Source organism: Enhydra lutris, unplaced genomic scaffold, assembly GCF_002288905.1.
Source record: "Enhydra lutris kenyoni isolate GAN:26980312 unplaced genomic scaffold, ASM228890v2 scaffoldscaffold1, whole genome shotgun sequence".
Taxonomy (NCBI): domain Eukaryota; kingdom Metazoa; phylum Chordata; class Mammalia; order Carnivora; family Mustelidae; genus Enhydra; species Enhydra lutris.
The window spans coordinates 64,145,390-64,164,929 of record NW_019154085.1 but is presented as its reverse complement, the minus strand read 5'-3'; the positions used below and the strand labels follow the sequence as shown (position 1 = coordinate 64,164,929).

Below are 19,540 nucleotides of genomic sequence, written 5' to 3'. Positions count from 1 at the left end.
AGTTATTTATCATTTCAATAAGTGAAGAGACAGGAGTGCCTGGGTGGCTCAGCAGGTTAAGCATCTGCCTTGGGCTCAGGTCATGGGATAGAATCTGTATCAGGTTGCCTGCTTTGCGGGGTGCCTGCTTTTCCCTCTCCCTCTGCCTGTTGCTCTCCCTGCTTATGCTCCCTCTCCTTCTCTCTCTCTGTCAAGTAAATAAATAAAATCTTTAAAAAAAAAACCTGAAGAAACATACTTGAAAATATTCAACACCTATTCATGACTAAAAACTTTTGACTAAGAATAAAGGAGACTTTAAACTTTGCAAACAGCATGTGCATAGAATCCTACAGCTAATACCACACTTAATGATATAAAGTGAATGTTTTAGGGGCGCCTGGGTGGCTCAGTGGGTTGAAGCCTCTGCCTTCGGCTCGGGTCATGATCCCAGGGTCCTGGGATTGAGCCCTGCGTGGGGCTCTCTGCTCTGCAGGGAGCCTGCTTCCTCCCCTCTCTCTCTCTGCCTGCCTCTCTGCCTGTCTCTGCTTGTGATCTCTCTCTCTCTCTGTCAAATAAGTTAAAAAAAAAATAAAGTGAATGCTTTATCTTTAATAAGAATGATATGGGAGCACCTGGCTGTCTCAGTTCATACAGTGTGTGACTTTTGATGGCAGGGTCATGAGTTTAACCCCTGGTTAAACCCCTGGTGTAGAGCTTACTTAAAAAAAAAAAAGAAGAAGAAGAAGAAGACAAAAATGTCTCCTTTTGCTCCCTTATCTTGGCATCGTACTGGAGGGTTCTGCCAGTATAATAGGACAAGAAAAAGAAATATGAGACATAATCATGAGAAAGGAAGTACAATTATCATTATTCATAGATAACAAAATTATGTATTTTAAATACTCCAAAAATTACTATAATTAGTAGAAGCACAATCAAATACCACCACACATCTAGTAGAATGTAGAATACTACAACACATTTAGCAGCACACCATTTTTAAAAAATGAGTATTTCTGTATGCTCACACACAGGTCCATATGTAGAGCAAAAACTGGGAGGAAAAACACCTGTTTCTCACTAAGTGGGAATATCAATCATTTTTTATTTTCTTTAAATTTTCTCTATCTCTTAATAGAAAACCACATAGTGGATTTATAACAAGAACCAAACAATAAACCCCCTTTACATTTTTTCAAATAAGAAACATGCTGTCATTTGCCATCAGACAATATGTATTTATAAGTAGATGAACTTTTTGTGGCAAGAGATTATGTGTCTTGTTTTTCTGTTGTCTATATACATAAGAAACAACTAGATTGTTTACAGGATTATTTATTAACAATCTTCTCTACGCCAAACCTGCACATGTCATTCTACTATTTTCTAGCATTTTTATAGATTGGAGAAATACTCTGGGCAGCTAACTTTTGTTGCTTTGTATATGACAGATTTTTCTTTCCAGGATGCTTGTAGATTTTTATTCTCTATCCTAGATATTTCAGATTTTTTAATGGAAGAAGTATATAATATATGATAATAACAACAGTAGTCTACAAATAAGTATGTGTCAGTATATGTATAAGGAAGTATATGTAAGTATGTGTATGTATAAGTCAATTAAATTCCAACACATTTCAAACATCCTCCAATGTATTCATAAGAAATATATGAAAAAAGGCCCCCTTTTTGCTTTTTTTGTTGTTTTTGTTTATTTTTGAATGAAGAAACAGATACAGGGAGGTTTAATATTTTTCCCAGCGTACTTTCCTGAACAGTCAGCAATTAGACCCAAACAGTCAGAAATTAGACCCAAACAGTCTGGTGCCAAATTCAATGCTTTCAGTTGCCAGGTTGTAAGTTTTGTTCTCTACTATAATGGGCAAAACATTTAATATCAAAATTCTTTATCTTTTAGAAATAATATTTTTAGAAATAATTCATAAAATGTTTTTAAATGACTTCACCCATAAGAATAAAATAGACATCCCCATAGTGTAGTTGTAACAAATAAATGATGTGATATAATTTATCTAAATATTCTTGCTATACCAGTGTGCATTTATCATTCTATTCCTCTAAGCGGCAGATCTACCCTCTGTGGGCTCTGCTTGGGATACTGGAACATTTCTCCCTTGCCAGCTGGCAAGACAGTAAGTTTCATGAGTGGAGGACCCTGGAGGGATCCTGGCGGAGAAACTGTTCTTGGTTTCTACACATCCTCTCTACTGGCAGGCTCCTGTAGTGCTCTGTGGCCAGCAGCACATGGCACCTCTCCACGGGACCTCTCTTAGCACCTGAGAAGGTGATTTCCTGGTCAGTTTTTCAGTGGAGCCCCTCAGTGAATTTGTCCGCCATCCAGTGGGCATAGTAACGCCCTTTCCAGTGCAGTCTGACTTTCACACTTACAGGTTAGGGATCCGTTTCCATATTTGGTTCTTCCTTGGGTGCTTGGTGTTTCCCTAGAGGTCATAGCTGCTCTCTGTAATCTGCTTTTTGCACATTTCTTAGAATTCTATTTAGGCCTTTGTACCCAATCGCATCACTCTTATCTCCTGTTATAGCTAATGATTCTTTAAACATCCCCCTTTAGATTTACTCTATGTTTCTTGCCTCCTCATTGACTTCTTACTGGAAAAACAAAAACAAAAACAAAAAACATTAAATGCTATAAAATACAAATGGCTATTTCTGTGGTTGAATATCCTGTATGTGTATTTGTGGTTATTCCTGAACCTCCCAGTCTTAAAATGTTCAAGTTTCAATAGTCTCATTTATATGCTAGAAACAATAACACCTATCTTCAAGGATAGGAGTAGATAATACAAATGTTTGTAAAAATGCTTACATGGTGTGAAAGCACAATAGAAATGCAAGTTATTATTACGAGAGAGTAACATCTGTGAGGGTGGGCCCATTTCTATCTTGCCATTCGTCAGTACCCACTGTCTTTCACAGGGCTTGGCACACTGTGGGTGCTCACTACATGTTGGTTTGGTAGACAGATGTATAAACACATCTCTATTACTTCGTTTCATTTTTGTTAGATCTATTTGAACTGAATTTCAAAAATGTCACATAAATCAACTGCTTTCAACTTTGCAAAAGGTAAATATTATATCATAAAATATACATAATATTATTCAACTATATCCCAAAGTCTTCTGGAATCTTGCCTCAAACATATATGTTGTTATAAACAAAGATAAAAAATATGGAGCAAACTATGTGATCAGAGACCAAAACTTTCGTGCACTGTTTAATTTAATTAGCTATTTTCAGGTGCATTTTGTAATGTTATTCACTCTTTGCAACCTGATAAGACACATATAATTGACTATAATTCTTCTTTTGTTATCTTTAAGTGAAAATGATAGTTTCTGATGGCTAACTGTTTATATTATGGCATACCTTGAAAACTGTTTAAGGCATTCATTAAGTGGATAAATAACTTCAGATTTGATGCCCTTTATTTTTAGGGAGAAGAGAAATTACTTTCATAAATTGTTTTTCACTCTCAATAGTCTCTCCTACAATATTTTCACCAAAAAGTTTAGACAGATATCAAGCTAAAATATGTCACTATGGCCGAGAGGAAGCCATAGTATAATTTTTCCCTCTTTCATCAGTACATGGGTTTGTGTACATATACACTGTTTGTTCCTTCCATTGTAACATTTTTTTCTTAATGATCTCCAGCAGCTTTGTCAAGGATTTTCATTGTTCTTTGTTTTTTCCCTAAGAGTGTAGAATTAGTAACATTTTACAAGCTGCACATATTATAAAGAGGAAAGAAAAGCAAGGATTCTGGATTCCAAACACTTTTTCTCAAAGTAATAAAAAATTACTTATTTTTAGGGGACTTCGTGTGTGTGCGCGCGCGCACGCGCGTGCGTGTGTTTGTGATGTTTCTAAAAAGAAAGGAGACAAAGGAAAACCTCTGAGCCATCATATGCTTATATTTACACAGTGTAATATATGTGTAGACGTTTCCCTTTTGCTTCACATAAATTAAGAACAACATCTGTATAAAGGAGATACTGACTTTGTGATTTAACAACATCCCACTGAATGTTCTAGAATCTCATGCTATCCCGAACAAGAATAATGAATTAAATCAAATACACACCTGAAACACATATTTGTCTTATGAAATATGTAATAAATAAATAGATAAGTGAATGAATGAATGGATGAATAAATGGAAGCTGACAGTTTTTGAGGGACAGATTTAGCAACACATAACTAGGAACATTGGGCCCTCTCATGAATTGACCACTTTTTCCAAGAATGTCATAAACTGCTTTGTGTGTCTATTAAGAACGTTTGCATCTTTCATTGCGTTTGTTATTGTTAATAACAAAGCATAGTCAACATTTCTAAGTAATATTTGGTTTGTTTCTATTGGGAATTGGGAGAATATGTAAGAATGGCTTAGCATAGGCATTTTAGACAGTGAATTGAAAAAATAAGCAAGAAGAAATAAAACTCTAAACAAAAAGTCACTGGGCATGGAAGAGGGAAATCCAGAACAGCTGGTGTCAGAGTCTTTGAGGCTTTAACTGAACATCGTTTCCTCATCTGTGTTTATTGACTAGCCAAACAGCTGGTCATGTTTTGCTTCAATTATCATTTTAGGTTGATAGGTCAGTTTCTCTTACTCTTCAGGCCTCAGTCATTTAAAAAAACAATATGCTATTGACAGGTCATAAAAACATAGGTGTTGGCAGCTCTGTTTAACACAAAATTTCTTGAGAGCTCATCATTTCAGTTGTATTAGAAGCACAGTCCACAGTTGATTACCTTGCCTCAAAGTGGGAAATCATGTATTCGCACAAACAATATTCCTTGCCTGTGTGCTAGGCACAGAGTAGGCAAATACAACTTGTCTTGCACTTGATGAACTTAAGGTTGTTTATTGATTCAAAGAACCTGGAAACAAACATCTTTTTTTTTTTTTGAAGATTTTATTTATTTATTTGACAGAGAGAGAGATCACAAGTATGCAGAGAGGCAGGCAGAGAGGCAGGCAGAGAGAGAGGTGGAAGCAGGCTCCCTGCTGAGCAGAGAGCTCCATGCAGGGCTCGATCCCAGGACCCTGAGATCATGACCCGAGCAGAAGGCAGAAACCTAACCCACTGAGCCATCCAGGCGCCCCTGGAAACAAACATCTTACAGAGATGTTTTAAAATAGTTCACTCTGATTATAAATGTATCTTATAGAGGTTTACAGAATGCACTTGCCCTGGTTGGCAAACAAAAACTCTGTTTTAAATTTCTATTAAAACTACTGCCATTTTGAATGCTATGCAGCATACTTTTCACGTAATTATTCCAGGTAATATTCACAACATGTCCAAGAGATACTACTAATAACTTTATTATCTTAAAAAGTAGAAAACTAAAGCCAAGAGTATTGAACTAACTTTCTTAGATTGCACAATTTTTACATGCCAAATACAAGATTTAGCCTGGGCTTGCCTATCACCAAAGTATATTTTCTTTTCTTTCTTTCTTTCTTTTTTTTTTAAAGATTTTATTTATTTCACAGACAGAGGTCACAAGTACGCAGAGAGGCAGGCAGAGAGAAAGGAGGAAGCAGGCTCCCTGCTGAGCAGAGAGCCTGATGTGGGGCTCGATCCCAGGACCCTGGAATCATGACCCGAGCCGAAGGCAGAGGTTTTAACACACTGAGTCACCCAGGCGCCCCACCAAAGTATATTTTCAAAAATTTTATCACACGAGTCTGTATATGAAAAAGGATACTCTCATATGTTCACAAATTATAGCTGTGTTCAGTGATTCTCAGTATTTCAAAATTAAGTAATGTATTCATTAAGTATTTTGAATATATACTCCACACAGGGCACATACTGTAATGTAATTGTGAATAACACAGACAATAAATCATAACACAGTGTAGAACATACCAGAATCATCATATAGATATATGTAAAGGATGACGGTGCATTTGAAGGAGGGCCTGCATTTGGGGAAGCATCAGAAGGAGACATCCTGGGATCACGTCATCTGTCACTCTAATGCCGGTGGCTCAGGACACCAACTTCCCTTTAAGCCATTCAGCATTTTCTATTTTGTAGAATCCTGTACTTCTCAAAGTGATTACATAGGGGGACATCAAAGAGGTGAACAATTTTCCACAGACTAATGTCTCTTATTGAAACAGCTACTCACATATCTAGAGCTGAGGTTTCTACCATACTGTCTTTCCAGTCCTGATTAATGATAGTTTGACTTGTCTTGCTTTTTGAGTCCAGGATATGCTGGGCATAGAAGACATACCAAATCTATTGTTGTGAGGAAGTAAATGATTATAAATGTATAAATGAAGAGTATTAAAAAAAGCAATAATAGCAGGACTAAAAAAAGTAAGCTTGAGCTGAATGAAATGAAAATAGATGGGGGAATGCCTGGGTGGCTCAGTTGGTTGGACGACTGCCTTTGGCTCGGGTCATGATCCCGGAGTCCTGGGATCGAGTCCCACATTGGGCTCCCAGCTCCATGGGGAGTCTGCTTCTCTCTCTAACCTTCTCCTCGCTCATGCTCTCTCTCACTGTCTCTCAAATAAATGGATAAAATTAAAAAAAAAAAGAAAGAAAATAGATGGTTGGAACAATTCTATTACAGAAAGAAGTATCAGGCACAGGAGCTATTTCAGGAACTGCTGTAGATTGATTTACAAATATGCCAACAGGAAAAGAGGATTGATATCACTTCTACAATCATCTGACAGCCTACTAGCACATAAAGAATTCAGAAAATATCTTGCCAGATTCAAGAGCTAACTCTATTGAAATCCAGTTAGAAATTCAATTTTAAAAATTATGTTTAAATGGTTCCCTTGTCCCTAATAATCTCATAGCCACTCAGGGGACCCAGTTTTCTTTTACTTTTACTCTCACAGTTCATAACTGACTATTTTGTACGGGATTATGTATTTACTGTCTACCTTCTCCATCAGAATGAAAGTCCCATTTGGGCAGGAGACATGTTTTTGTTCACCATGGTCTAGCAGGTACCTGATACACAGGGTCATTCCATGAATTTGCTGCTTGAAAAAAATGAATAGTGATTTCATAGTTCTATTAGTATTTACTCAATATTTTTGTATACATGTCCTTCTTCTCCAAAAGAAGAGAAGAACATCCGTAAGAACCAGATTATAATCTTAACTTGTATTTGTGTCTTCTGAAAGAGATACTCAACCATTTAGGGTTTGGTGAGTTAATTCCCCCCGGATGTTGCAACATTGCTTCACTGATGCAGACAATTCCAAGACAAAACTTCATCAAATGACTATAGTGGAGAGAGAGGGAAGATCCCAGGACTTACTGAAAATAGTTTTGTCTATTTCCATCTAAAGAAACTTTTTGTTAATTTGAATTTTTATTGTACTTTTCTGTGTTTATGTGCCTTATATTGTTAGTCACTTCCATGGTGACTGACCTGTACCCAAATCTTGAAAGTTTGATCCCACTCCAGCCCCACTCCAGCCTCTCTCCAAACACAGGCTAGATCTTGGTACAAATGAGAATTCAGTGGTATTTCCCTTAGCAAACAAAAATCCAAGATAATAGCTTACTAGACTAGAGTGCAAGAAATCATTTGGGAAGTTTATAAAAATGCACTGATACTCAGAGAGTCTAAATCACTGAGAGTAAGCCACATTTTGCTCTAAACTATAGGTTGCACAGAGAAATCTGAATTTTAATAATCATGCTAGGAGGGTGATTTGAGAACCTCTGGGCCAGATCATGAGTTGGGAGTCTAAAAAGGATGTTTTATGCAACCTTGCACTGTCAGTGCCTATGTCTGACACATAATTGGTGTTTACAACCTCCCTTAAAATGTAGATGTCTATGCTCCCTAGGCAATCTGTTTTTTCATGATATATCTTCTTTTGTTAAACTCTTTCTGCCACAGAATTCAGTTCCTATTATTTCTTGTCTTATGCTTTGGCTTGGCCACAATAGAAATTCAACCTATTGACTTATATTTAATAAGAGCCTTCTTTACACCATTAGCAACTTCCAATGTCACTTAAGATATCTGAATTATTTATTGAGAGTCAGTTGAACACAAAAACTTAGGCAAAGTCCTATAGCCACTGGGACCCATCCAAACTGCTTAGTGACAAATGAATAAAAGTTGAATTCACTCCTTTACAAACCAGCAGAAGAATCTAGATTTTGTTTGTCAGATAATGCAATGTCATAAATTGAAATGTTCTTAAAAATAAATTTTATTTCAAGTTAAATGATTTTATATTAACTCTCCTAAAATACTTTATTCACTACTATTTTAAAATTGTGAATCTCTAATAATCTTTCACAAAACTGAACAGAAATTAAAACAGTGGTATCTAAAAATATGAGCAATTAAACAACAAAAGGACAGTTTCATTGCCCAAGTGACCATATTTTAATATGATAGTTTTTGTTCATGTTATTATTAAAAAATTTAAACAAAAATTTTTACAGCTTTTTACAGTTCTTAAGCTCATGGGTATATAGGCTATAAAATTTTTAGTATCATAGTACTACAGAAATTTTAATGAATTTACTTAGAATGTTGTCACACTCTTAGAGATTTTTCTATTTTAAAATTTGTTAGTAATACATGAACAGTGTTTTCTTGCTATTAAGAATTATAACAGCACCACAACCTAAATGATACATCTTAGAAAGTTCTCCTTATCTGTACCAACTGAACTATCCCTTTTTTAAAATTCTGTATAATATTTTGTGATATGAACAAACCACAATTTACTCATTCCTCTATTAATAGTCACATAAGTTTTGTCCAATTTTTTCTTATAAAATCAATACTGCAATAAATACCCTCCATCATTGTTGGTTGTACTCATGCATAATGTTTCTTTTACATAAATAGATAAAAGTTGACATGGAATTTTTTGGCTGATATTTTGAATTTTAATTAAAACTATTAAATTGTCCCTCCAAGAGAGCATGCCATTTCTGTTCTACCACCACCAACATATGACAGGGTCTATTTCTTTATATATGATACAAATGTGAATTGTTACACAACTTTTTTTTCATTTTGATGAAAAATATTATGCTTATTATGTTAATTTTATTTTTTCAATTATTTGTAACGCTCTTCACATTTTCATATGTTTATTACCCATTTGTAGTTTTGCTTTGGTTTACATACTTTGCTCCAATTTTAAATTTGCTTGTGTCTTCTATATGCTTCCTGGACATATATCTATATCTATATCTAGATATAGATATAGATATCCTGGACATTAATGTTTTGTTACTTATATGTGCTATATTATTTTCTTTCTTTTTTTCTAGTTTTTAAATTAGTTAATATATTGTTCATAGAACAGAAGTTTAACTATTTTTGTGATATCAATCTCATATTTTCTCTTTCTGGTTTCTGTTTTTAGTGTTTCTTACGAATTATTTTCCCCCTCTGAAGGCTTAATAAATATGACCTTCTATAATTGTTCTAATGTATGTTAGAGTTTTGAGTTTTATGTTTGGCACTTTAAAACATCTGGAAGGGATTTTGTGTATGATGAAATGCAGGATTTTATTTATTTATTTATTTATTTTGACAGACAATTATCCAAGTCCTATTTCAGTGCTAGTCTATCCATTTTCAAGAACTTGAATGCTAAATGCTTTACAAACTAAATTCTATAGGATACAGGGTTCCCCTTCTGGAATCTGATTCATACCTGATGTCTATGTAGGTATAGTTATACTTTATTATACTTGTTGGCTCTTTTTTTTAAAAGATTTTATTTATTTATATGACAGAGAGAGACAGATCTCAAGTAGGCAGAAGCAAGGAGAGAGAGAGGTGGGGAGGCAGGCAGGGAGCCTGATGCGGGGCTCAATCCCAGGACCCTGAGATCATGTCCTGAGCCAAAGGCAGAGGCTTAACCCACTGAGCCACCCAGGAACCCCTACTTGTTTTGGCTCTTATGTAGCCCTTTTTCTTATCTATATTGTGATTTTTTATTGTGAGCTCACGTTCATTGGAACTTTGTCTTTGGTATTTTATTGAGGCCCCAGTTGAAGCTACATTTCTCCAGAGAGGATTTATATTTTGCTTCTATTAGTCATTTACCAAATTGGATCCATTATAAATTAATATTAAAATTCCTTAATAGTTTCCTGTCTGTAATATAAATAAAACTAATGGACTACCTGTTCTAATACCATCTCCCATAGTACAGTATGTCAGCCTTAGGAATGGAGAATGAAGATAGTCAAGCAATGAGTCAAAAGTATTATGACTTGTTGGTATAAAATAAGTTTGAAGGTGGTGTGTCAATTCTTCCCTGATGTTTATGAAAAGCAATGGTCCTACCAAGTCACAAGAGAGTGATTACATATCCTCTAATAAATCTGGAACTATCTAGAATTTTAAGTACTGAAATACTAGACCAAATAACTATTAAACAGAATGAGTTTGGCAAGAAAGGATTTTTTGTTTTCTTAAACAAATGGAACAACTGGTTCTTTGTCTTAGGCAATACAAAGTTTATGGTATTCTCTAAGAATTTCTGAGACCCTCTGGCTAGGACTTTGTGTACTCTTCTAATTGAGGCCTCATATACTATTTCATCAGTTTGGTGTTGCAAATAAGAATCCTAACTGTGACCTGCAGAATTTATTCATAGAACATTATTTTAGCTCCATCCCCATATTTATAGATGTGGAAAAAGAGTCAAATATAGAATCATGTATTTCTTCACAAAGAGAAAGTTTCATGTGCTATTATTATTTGTGTTTCACATTTATTATTAATAGGTTGTTATTCTTAGAATTCATCACAGACTCTATATATTTTAAAGGGCATATGAATCTGCATTAACCAGGAATAAGAAGTTTTAAGTTAAGTATTGGTAATTAATTTTAATTTCAAGTAAATAAGGAATTTCTAATATTAAATATCCATACAAATTTTACAGGGAAAATACACATTTTTAATAAATATATTTGGCCCCAAATCTGAAAATATAATTACATCACAAATTTCATGTATTTTGAAAAATGGATTTTAAAAAAATTGTTAATTAGTGAATACTCTGGGTGGCTGTTTGCCTTCTTCACATATCTGGGGATATCTAGAGTTTAGGATTGCCCCTAGAATGTTAAGTTTTTTATCGTAGTGAAAAATAGCCAAATACTGCTCTCCTTTACTTTTGTAACATTTTTAAAACATGTCAACAAACATTTTAATCAACTCTGAAAGCACAAAAGTGCTTTTATTTAAACCTTTTCATTTAAACCTAATATCCTTGTTAATGCGACAGCTGAGTATAATTAACCTAAATTGTTTTACTATAAGCTTAGAATCTAGAACTTTCTCTTGCCCTACCTCATGGGGATAGAAAGACATTTATTGAATTTCTATGCATCAAACATATAAAAGCATCCCTATTTCATCCCAGATTTCTTACTTTCAATGCTCCTTCATGATTTTGCTAGATCTACCTGGAATTTTCACCTTTCTTTCTCAGTAAATGTTTATTGAATTTATGGATATTGCTACTACTTCCTTTCTGTGTTTCTTTCTGACACCACCACCACCACCAATAACAACAAATAATTCTTTAATAACTGGACTCTAGCTACTTCTCAAAAGATTCATAGAGCTGTTTTTTTGGTTTTTTTTTTCCCATTCTCTTCTTAATTTTTTCTCTCCATTCTTGTTTTGTCTCTCTTTGTTTCTTTCTCTTCCTCCCTCCCTGTCCTCTCCTCTCTCCCTCTCACTCTTGATTCCTTTCTTTTTTCCTTCTTTCCTTTCATTAAAAACCATTGCCCCAATGCATCCTCTTAGTCATGTGCTAATCCTTAGTGACAGAGCTTTTCTTCCTTAAACCCAACTAGGATTGCATCACCAACACCTGTCACCAAACGTGTCCAGTATGGACCTTCTGCATTCATGAACCTCTAACGTTGCCTTTATTTTGGAACACTGATTGTTATATGAGCTGTGCCAACCTGGATAAACACATTGAATCATAAACTCAGTTTAAGATGTTGGGTTCTTGTGTTTCACCTTTGCGCTAACATTCTAATTCCAAACTATTAGGTAATTCTCAAGTCCCTTTCCCTAGAATAACCAATTCCTTGTTTGGCTCCCATGTATGGACTCCACCTCTTCAAGCCAGCTCTGTGATTCTGCCTGTACTCCTTGCCTCCTATCTGGATCTGTCCTCTGGAGACCACAAGAGAGCAAAAAATACCTCAAATATGCAAGACCTAAACTGAGGAACAAAGGGAGAAGTAGTTCCATACACTTTGCATTGGCAATAGCGATAAAGTATAAGGGTTTTATTGATGTATATCTTTCCTCTGCTTCAAGTTACTAGGTAGAAACTAGCAGTATAGTTGCTCTATTGATGGGAAAGAAGATCACTGAGGGAGGATTCTGCTCAAAATCTTCCTGAATATCATCAAAATAAAACTTTGTATGCTTTTAAGAATGAAAGAAAAGGGTGCCTGGGTGGCTCAGTGGGTTAAAGCCTCTGCCTTCGGCTCAGGTCATGATCCCAGGGTCCTGGGATCAAGCCCCACATCAGGCTCTCTGCTCGGCGGGGAGCCAGCTTCCCCTCTCTCTCTGCCTGCCTCTCTGCATACTTGTGATCTCTCTCTCTCTTTGCGTCAAATAAATAAATAAATAATCTTTAAAAAAAAAAAGAATGAAAGAAAAGGGAAAATATTTTTTTCAAGTCTTAGCTTAAATGTCATCTTTGTGTTATGGCTGATCATAACCATTCTAATAAAAAAATGCAAATCTTCACCATGCCCAGTTCCCTTTATCATGGTTGTCTTTTCTATAGAACTTACTATCTTCTGGTGTGTAATTTACTTCTTCATTATTTTATTGTTTAGGGTGTGTCTCTGCCTGTTATAATACAGGTCACACAAAAGCAGGGCTTTTCTTTTCTTCTCTCTCTCTCTCTTTTTGGTCTGTTTTATTCATCGATGTCCCCAATTACTTAGACTAGTACCTGGGAGATTTAGACAGTCAAAAAATACTTACTGAGTGAATGAATAAATGGGCAAATGAAAAATACCACATCAAGAATGTTCTCTAGGAATAGATATACATTCTGACTCTATAATCAGAATATTTAAAAATAACAGTTCTTTCCAGTTGCAAAGAGGTAAAATGAATGAGTGAGTTTTAAGAGGGATATTTATATTTGTTGTTCTCTTTCTTTGATGGCATCATGTTTTAAAATTAAGTATGACCATACACAAGCTCAAAATGAGGTCCTGGGATTTTGATTATTAATCAATGGAAATTATCCAGCATTCCAAGGTGCTGATTTATAGCCTCCATGTGAAAGACCTCATGAATAGACCTTTCATTACAATTTCCTCAGAATAGCAAACTCCCAGTTGCCCCTTCCAGTAGAGCCCATGATTTAACTCTGGAATTTGTTTTGACTCACAGACTATAAAAGCAACTGAAAGGAACATGTGGGAGTCATTGAAAAACTGCAGGCAAAACCCACTTTAAGAAAGAGGGGGTTGGGGGAAACCATCTGATAAACACATGAAACATACCAAATACTTATGATATGACAAAAGGATTCTTCATTTTGTAAAGGGTGTTATCTCAGGATTATTTTATTTTATTTAAGATTTTATTTATTTATTTATTTGAGAGAGAGAGAGAGAGAGTGAGAGCTCAAGCAGGGGGAGGGGCAGAGCAAAAGGGAGAAACAAGACTCCCCACTGACCAGGGAGCCCAACATGGGGCTTGATCCTTGGACCCCAAGATCACAACCTGAACTGAAGGCAGATGCTCAACCAACTGAGTCACCCAGGCACCCCCCTCAGGATTATTTTAAATTGTGCTTCACTGACAACATTTTTACTAATGAAAAGTCTCCTATGTGAATTAAAACGACAAGGGTGTTTTATAGGAGATTGTCTGGAGCATGAAAGAAGATATGGAGCCTGTGCTGGGAGTCTTGGGTCCACCGTGGTATTTGTATGGAGACTAGGCCTAAAGCCTGTTGTCTGAGTCTCATTAGACAGAACAAATCAGTCAGAGCCGATGGCCTTCAGTGGAGCTGCTCTGTGACTAAATGTCTGATTTATTTATGTTTCCAAACAAAGTCCTTTTTTTTAGTAAAGGAATATTTCTGTTAATTTTAAAATATCCTATTACTGCATTTCCTTTAAATTTGTTGACTTTAGGTATTTAGAACATGGTTTGCTTCCTGACCTGAGAGGATTCATATTCCCAAGAAAATTAAGCCCTAGAAAAGACGTTACAGAAAAATGCATAACCTCACAGTAGATATTTCTGTTCCAATGGTAAAAACATTGTTTTTCAGTATGCTGAAAAGGAAACAGAGGTGAACTGGTTTTTTCCTTTATTTTATCACTAGGAAATACTACAGAGAGGAGACTATCACTAGCTTTTGAAGGCAATCTTTTTAATATGTGGATTATTGATACCGATTTATTTTACAAACATGGATTATCTTTACACATATCCACATACATTTTAATTAAGGTAAATCTCAGAGAAAGGGTAACTTAAAATCAACAACTAGCATCTGAATCCCTTCCAATGAAAAGGGTGGACGAGTTCTTTGGAGAAATGACATCTGCAAAGAGCAGGCTGTCCAAAACAATGACCATTTAAATTAATTAGGATTCAATAAAATCAACAAGTTGCTTTGTTGCACTAGTGATTTTTCAAGTGCTTAATAGCCACAGTGTGCTAGTGGCTAGTGGTTAGCACATATATGAAAGCAAACATATGGAGCACTTCTATAATACAAAAGCATTTCTCTAAAATGTCTCTAAAATGATTTTAACTGAAAAAATAAGATATATAAACAATAACAGACATAAACACATGTATTGCACATATATCAGTATTTCAAAAACACTGAAAACTGAAAGGATCCCACCACCTATAGAGCAGTAGAAAATTGAAAAAAAGAAAAACCAGAGCCCTCAGTTTGATTTGTAAAATCTATCAGAGAAGATGAATGGCCATTCTTAGAATAAAGAATGAATCTGCTTTAATGGAGCAGAATAAAAAGAGAAGTAAAAAAGAGAAATGAAAGAGAAACAGGTAATTTCTAAGGTTTATTACAAAAGCCTTGAAAGAAAGACTTTGTATATTTTATCTGTTAGCATTTTACATGTTGATGACTTAGAAGATTAATATTAAAATTATGGTTTAGGGACTAAAAGTGAAAAGCAGGTAATTATCATATTAAAACATTTAAACTTGATGGACATTACCCAATCACCTATGCTGTTTGAAGCCCCCTTTGATTCAGAGTTTTTCTGCAGAAAAAATAAATGTCTCACTCTACATACAGGTAGATCAAACTGAAGTAGATCAAACCATATAAATAAGATAGATACTTAAATAAGATAGATACTTAAATAGATACTTATTTATCTAAGACTCCCAATATTCATTCTCCAACTTACTGGTTTTAAAATATCTAAAAGAAATTTCACAGATAAGATTTTATATCACTGTGGTACAGTTAGTCAAACCATTTATATGAATTTGTTTGTTTCTCTTGTATCTATTACATCACTCAGATTTGTCAAATTATGGATTTGTCATGCTTGACATTTAATTTCAAGTGAGCCGAGTCTTCCTAGAATCACTGGAACAGCTAACAATTAGAGTACATCCCAAAGTAAATGTGAATGGAATGCACCAACATTCACATGAAGCACTATGATTTTTTTCGACACGTGTATCTGTAAGGAAAATGGAGCAAACATAATAGAGGGTAGTGGAAGCAATTAAACACAACCTGGGAGTGGATGGATTATCAAGCATAGAAAGAAATCTGGAGGGTTCCCAGTGCCTTTCTGTGCAGCTACCCAGGACCTGTGGTTGAGGATAAGCAGTGGGAACTAATCCAACAGCCCTTGCTATTCCTGAGTCCTGAGATGAATCCTTTGAACCATTTGCATTGATTTGACTTAATTCTAAGAACGCAGGTCATTAGGTAGCTACGTTGTGATGATCTATTGAAGTCTCTTTCTAAGATTCTACTGTTTATGAAAGAGCTATAAATAAATATTGCTTTCAAGTATGAAACCCCTGAGGTTACTTAAGATGTTTAGCATGTGAGCTATCACAATTACTCATCTGATCCTACACTCTGACATCTTTGTTCCCACTTTTTATTCAGACACACATGTTTATCTTCTTGGAACAAATTCTCTTTGCAGCAGAACAGCAACATCAGTGTACTCTTCAGTTGTGTAGGTTTTGTCAAGCTCATACAAAGCCTGTCAAAGCTAACTACAAGTATTAAAAGGGCCCATACTTTTGTCCCACCAAAGATAGGAATTTGGGGCACCTTGGAAGAGTTAAAAGGATCCTATAATGAAGGAAGTTTCTTTCTTTTACAAGCAGTGACATGTAGAAATTACAGTGCTTGTGCATTGTGCAGATAAAATAAAAGTTAGCTGCCATGTTCATCCTTAGTGCCATTTTCCCACCCAGTGTTTTTCAGTTTAGCTCTTGATATTTTCAATATACTGGGAAATTGAAACCTGAGGTCACTCTTAAATTTAAGTCATATATTGACACTCAATAATGGTTACCTTCCAGAATACCTTTTTAAGTGTGTAAAATAAAGAGGCTTTTGAAAAAGTCTTTGCATGGGATCTAAGAAAACAGAGGAGAGAAGCGAGGCAGGCTGACTCAAGGTGTTTATGTCGTGTGGCACTGGTCAGTTTGCCAACCTCATCTTTGCCTCCCTATGCTAAGATCTCCACAGGGCAGCATCTGAACATAAATTATTCCTAAAGCTTCCCTTTTTTGGCCTCTTCTAATCTAATTCTATTGCATTCAGCCAAATGCCCATAAAGTTGAATCACAAGCCCTAAATATGTGGAGTAAATTCCATAAAACTGATACTAATCGTATGAGGATATCAAATGGGCATACATAAATGAACTTAAAATGAAAGCTAGAAATTGAAATCCCAAATCACCTGTATTTAGAAATCCATGTCCGTCCAGTTCATCTTTGGCAAACTCCCCTTTAGTCTTCCCATACCCACCTCCCACTCCAAATTACAATACTCAATCAATTAGCATCAGAATGGGCTGAATCATATATAAAATTATCCAGAAGTGCATAAAGTTTCTCAGACTTGAATGTGCCACATGAATTATCTGAGGATCCTGTTAAGATGCAGATTCTGGTTTGACAGGACTAGTCTGAGGCCCAGAGTTCTGCATTTCTAATATGCCCCCAGGTGATGCTGATACTCTGAATACAAAGGTTTAAAGCTGAGCATTATTAGCTTTCCCAAATTGTGAACTGCCTGTCCATGCTGACTGGCAACTTGACTTCCTAAAAGTCGTACTGATTATGACCTTTAACAAATATCACAAATACTATAATATGCATTAGTTGGCTGAAATGAAAAGAAAGCAAAATGCAACTACTCAGAAATAATAAATGATATAATTTCCAACAAATTATTTGTATTTTGCACTTCTGTCATAGTTGAAAACTTTATTAACCATGCAATTTCTAACATATGAGCTATTAACTTTTTAATGACATTTGTAAAAGATTAATCTAATTTATGAGGTTTTCTCTTAAATTGTGACACTCTCATGTCACTTTTTATTCCAAATTCATTAGGCACATTTAGTTTAATTGTCTGAAAAAAGAGATGCTGAAGGCATTTTTAATTTTTTTTTAAATTTTGTCATTGACAGTTGCTTATATTTTATCTTTTTATTATCCCAGAGAGAGAGACAAATACGTTTCCTTTCTTTTCACAGAAGAAACAGTCAGATGATGGCCAAATGATTGTTCAAAAAGTCTAATACTGAAAATGCTTATTGTGCTAGTTTAGAATCAATTAAAATATATTTTATTTAGCCTTAAAAATTAAAGTAAATATAATAGGGATAGAAGTATTTAAATCTAACTCTATTTTTCCTAAATTGTTTCTCGAGCTATATTTTCTCATTTTTTTCTTCTTAATTTTGAAAACAAAACCTTAAATATTTTCTTATTAAGCACTCATGTTGTACAATATACAATCCCAAGAAATCACATCAAAATATTGTGCTAACCTTCAAAGATGTGGCTGTGACCACTTTCAGGTGACATCTTGTCAAAGGACGTTTCCTTGCCTTTCTTGTCTGAATCATTCACAGAATCATCGGACTGGCTCCCCGGGTAACTCTTAAATGTTGGTGAACGTAAACTTCTCTCAATTTCCACTTCCTGTTAGAAGACATTAAAGGGATGCATATTAAAAGCTATCAGTGGGAAACAGATGTGGTTTTCAGGGGGTTTAGAGGCAGGAATGGGGGGGGGTCCCATGACTGATATTTTCCAATATGCTTCGGGTAAAATTTTTAGAACTTAGCCAAGAATTGCAAACACATATCTGACACTTAGTTTACTTTTCTGCCACTAGTTCTACTTTTGAATTAGCTTTTCTTTCATGTGCCTTTTTTTACTCTCATAAAAGAGAGAAAGTGGAAATAAAGGTCACAATACAATGTAATATATGTTAATAGATGCAACTTCCCAAGACATGAGAAATGTCCATGAGGGACTTCAAAAAAATAGCAATATATTGACATTAAATGCTTAAAAGAGAAGGAAATGAGGTGTTTTTTTTTTTTTTAAATGCCATGCTTACCATGTAATAATAATCTTAGCAATTATAGAGCTCCCAAATTACAAACCCATTCAGCCACCACATAGTAAGTAAGTAAGTCTGGCAATTCATAAAGATTGTAAAATTACTTCTTCAAGATAGTGACTTAAAATCCAAGCGATAAAAGTCCCGCCCCCCAAAAAAGGATAAAGAATATTTCAAATAGAGGGAATCTACTATTCTTTATTTTATAGATTAAGTAACAGAATCTAATAAAACAAACCACATCAATCAGATTAATTATTTCAGATAAAAAACTGTAAAAAGCTTGTAAATGAGCTAAGACAGTTTGAAAAGCAAAAGTATATATATATTTTTTTTAAAAAATCACGTAATATAGTTAAATTGTCTCAATAGCTACTCATACATTTTAGATTTTTGTATATGAAGTTATATTTTCTAAACAACAGCAATTCAAACAATGATGTGACAAATTGCTCTTCACGTTCATTACATCTAAAATATACTGGAAGGAATGAGTTAAGTCTAAGAGACTGCTATAAACTCCAGAATATCTCTTAGAATAGATATACACTTTCTATGTCTATGATAGGATGGAAAGGCAAGGCTTTTGGAAAATAACTTCTTAGCATGCTTATGTTTTCTAATTTTCACATCCATTTACATATATCATCATATCAAATGTATATATCAATACATAATTAGAAAATAGTGGTATGCATTTAATCATCTCATCTTCAAATACCCTCCAAATACATGATATATACTATCTTCATTACTGTGAACTTGGTCTGGAACTAAAAACATTCACAAGAGAAAAACAGAGGAAAAGGGGTTTCCGTTTTTTCAGGGCATTGCCCTTAACATTTGTGCTTGCAACTA

General features: G+C 34.8%; 1 protein-coding gene across 2 annotated transcripts in view; it reads right to left on the bottom strand.

Moving 5' to 3' along the window:
- LOC111143516 (xin actin binding repeat containing 2) overlaps positions 1 to 18,249 on the bottom strand; it is a 101,708-nt gene extending 83,459 nt beyond the window's left edge. For both annotated transcript variants that reach the window (XM_022497339.1, XM_022497332.1), the window contains exon 1: positions 18,102 to 18,249. In XM_022497339.1, the coding sequence (XP_022353047.1) occupies positions 18,102 to 18,138 (37 nt within the window). In that variant the 5' untranslated portion in view covers positions 18,139 to 18,249. The remainder of the gene's footprint in view (positions 1 to 18,101) is intronic.
- Between the last annotated feature and the right edge of the window lie 1,291 nt (positions 18,250 to 19,540).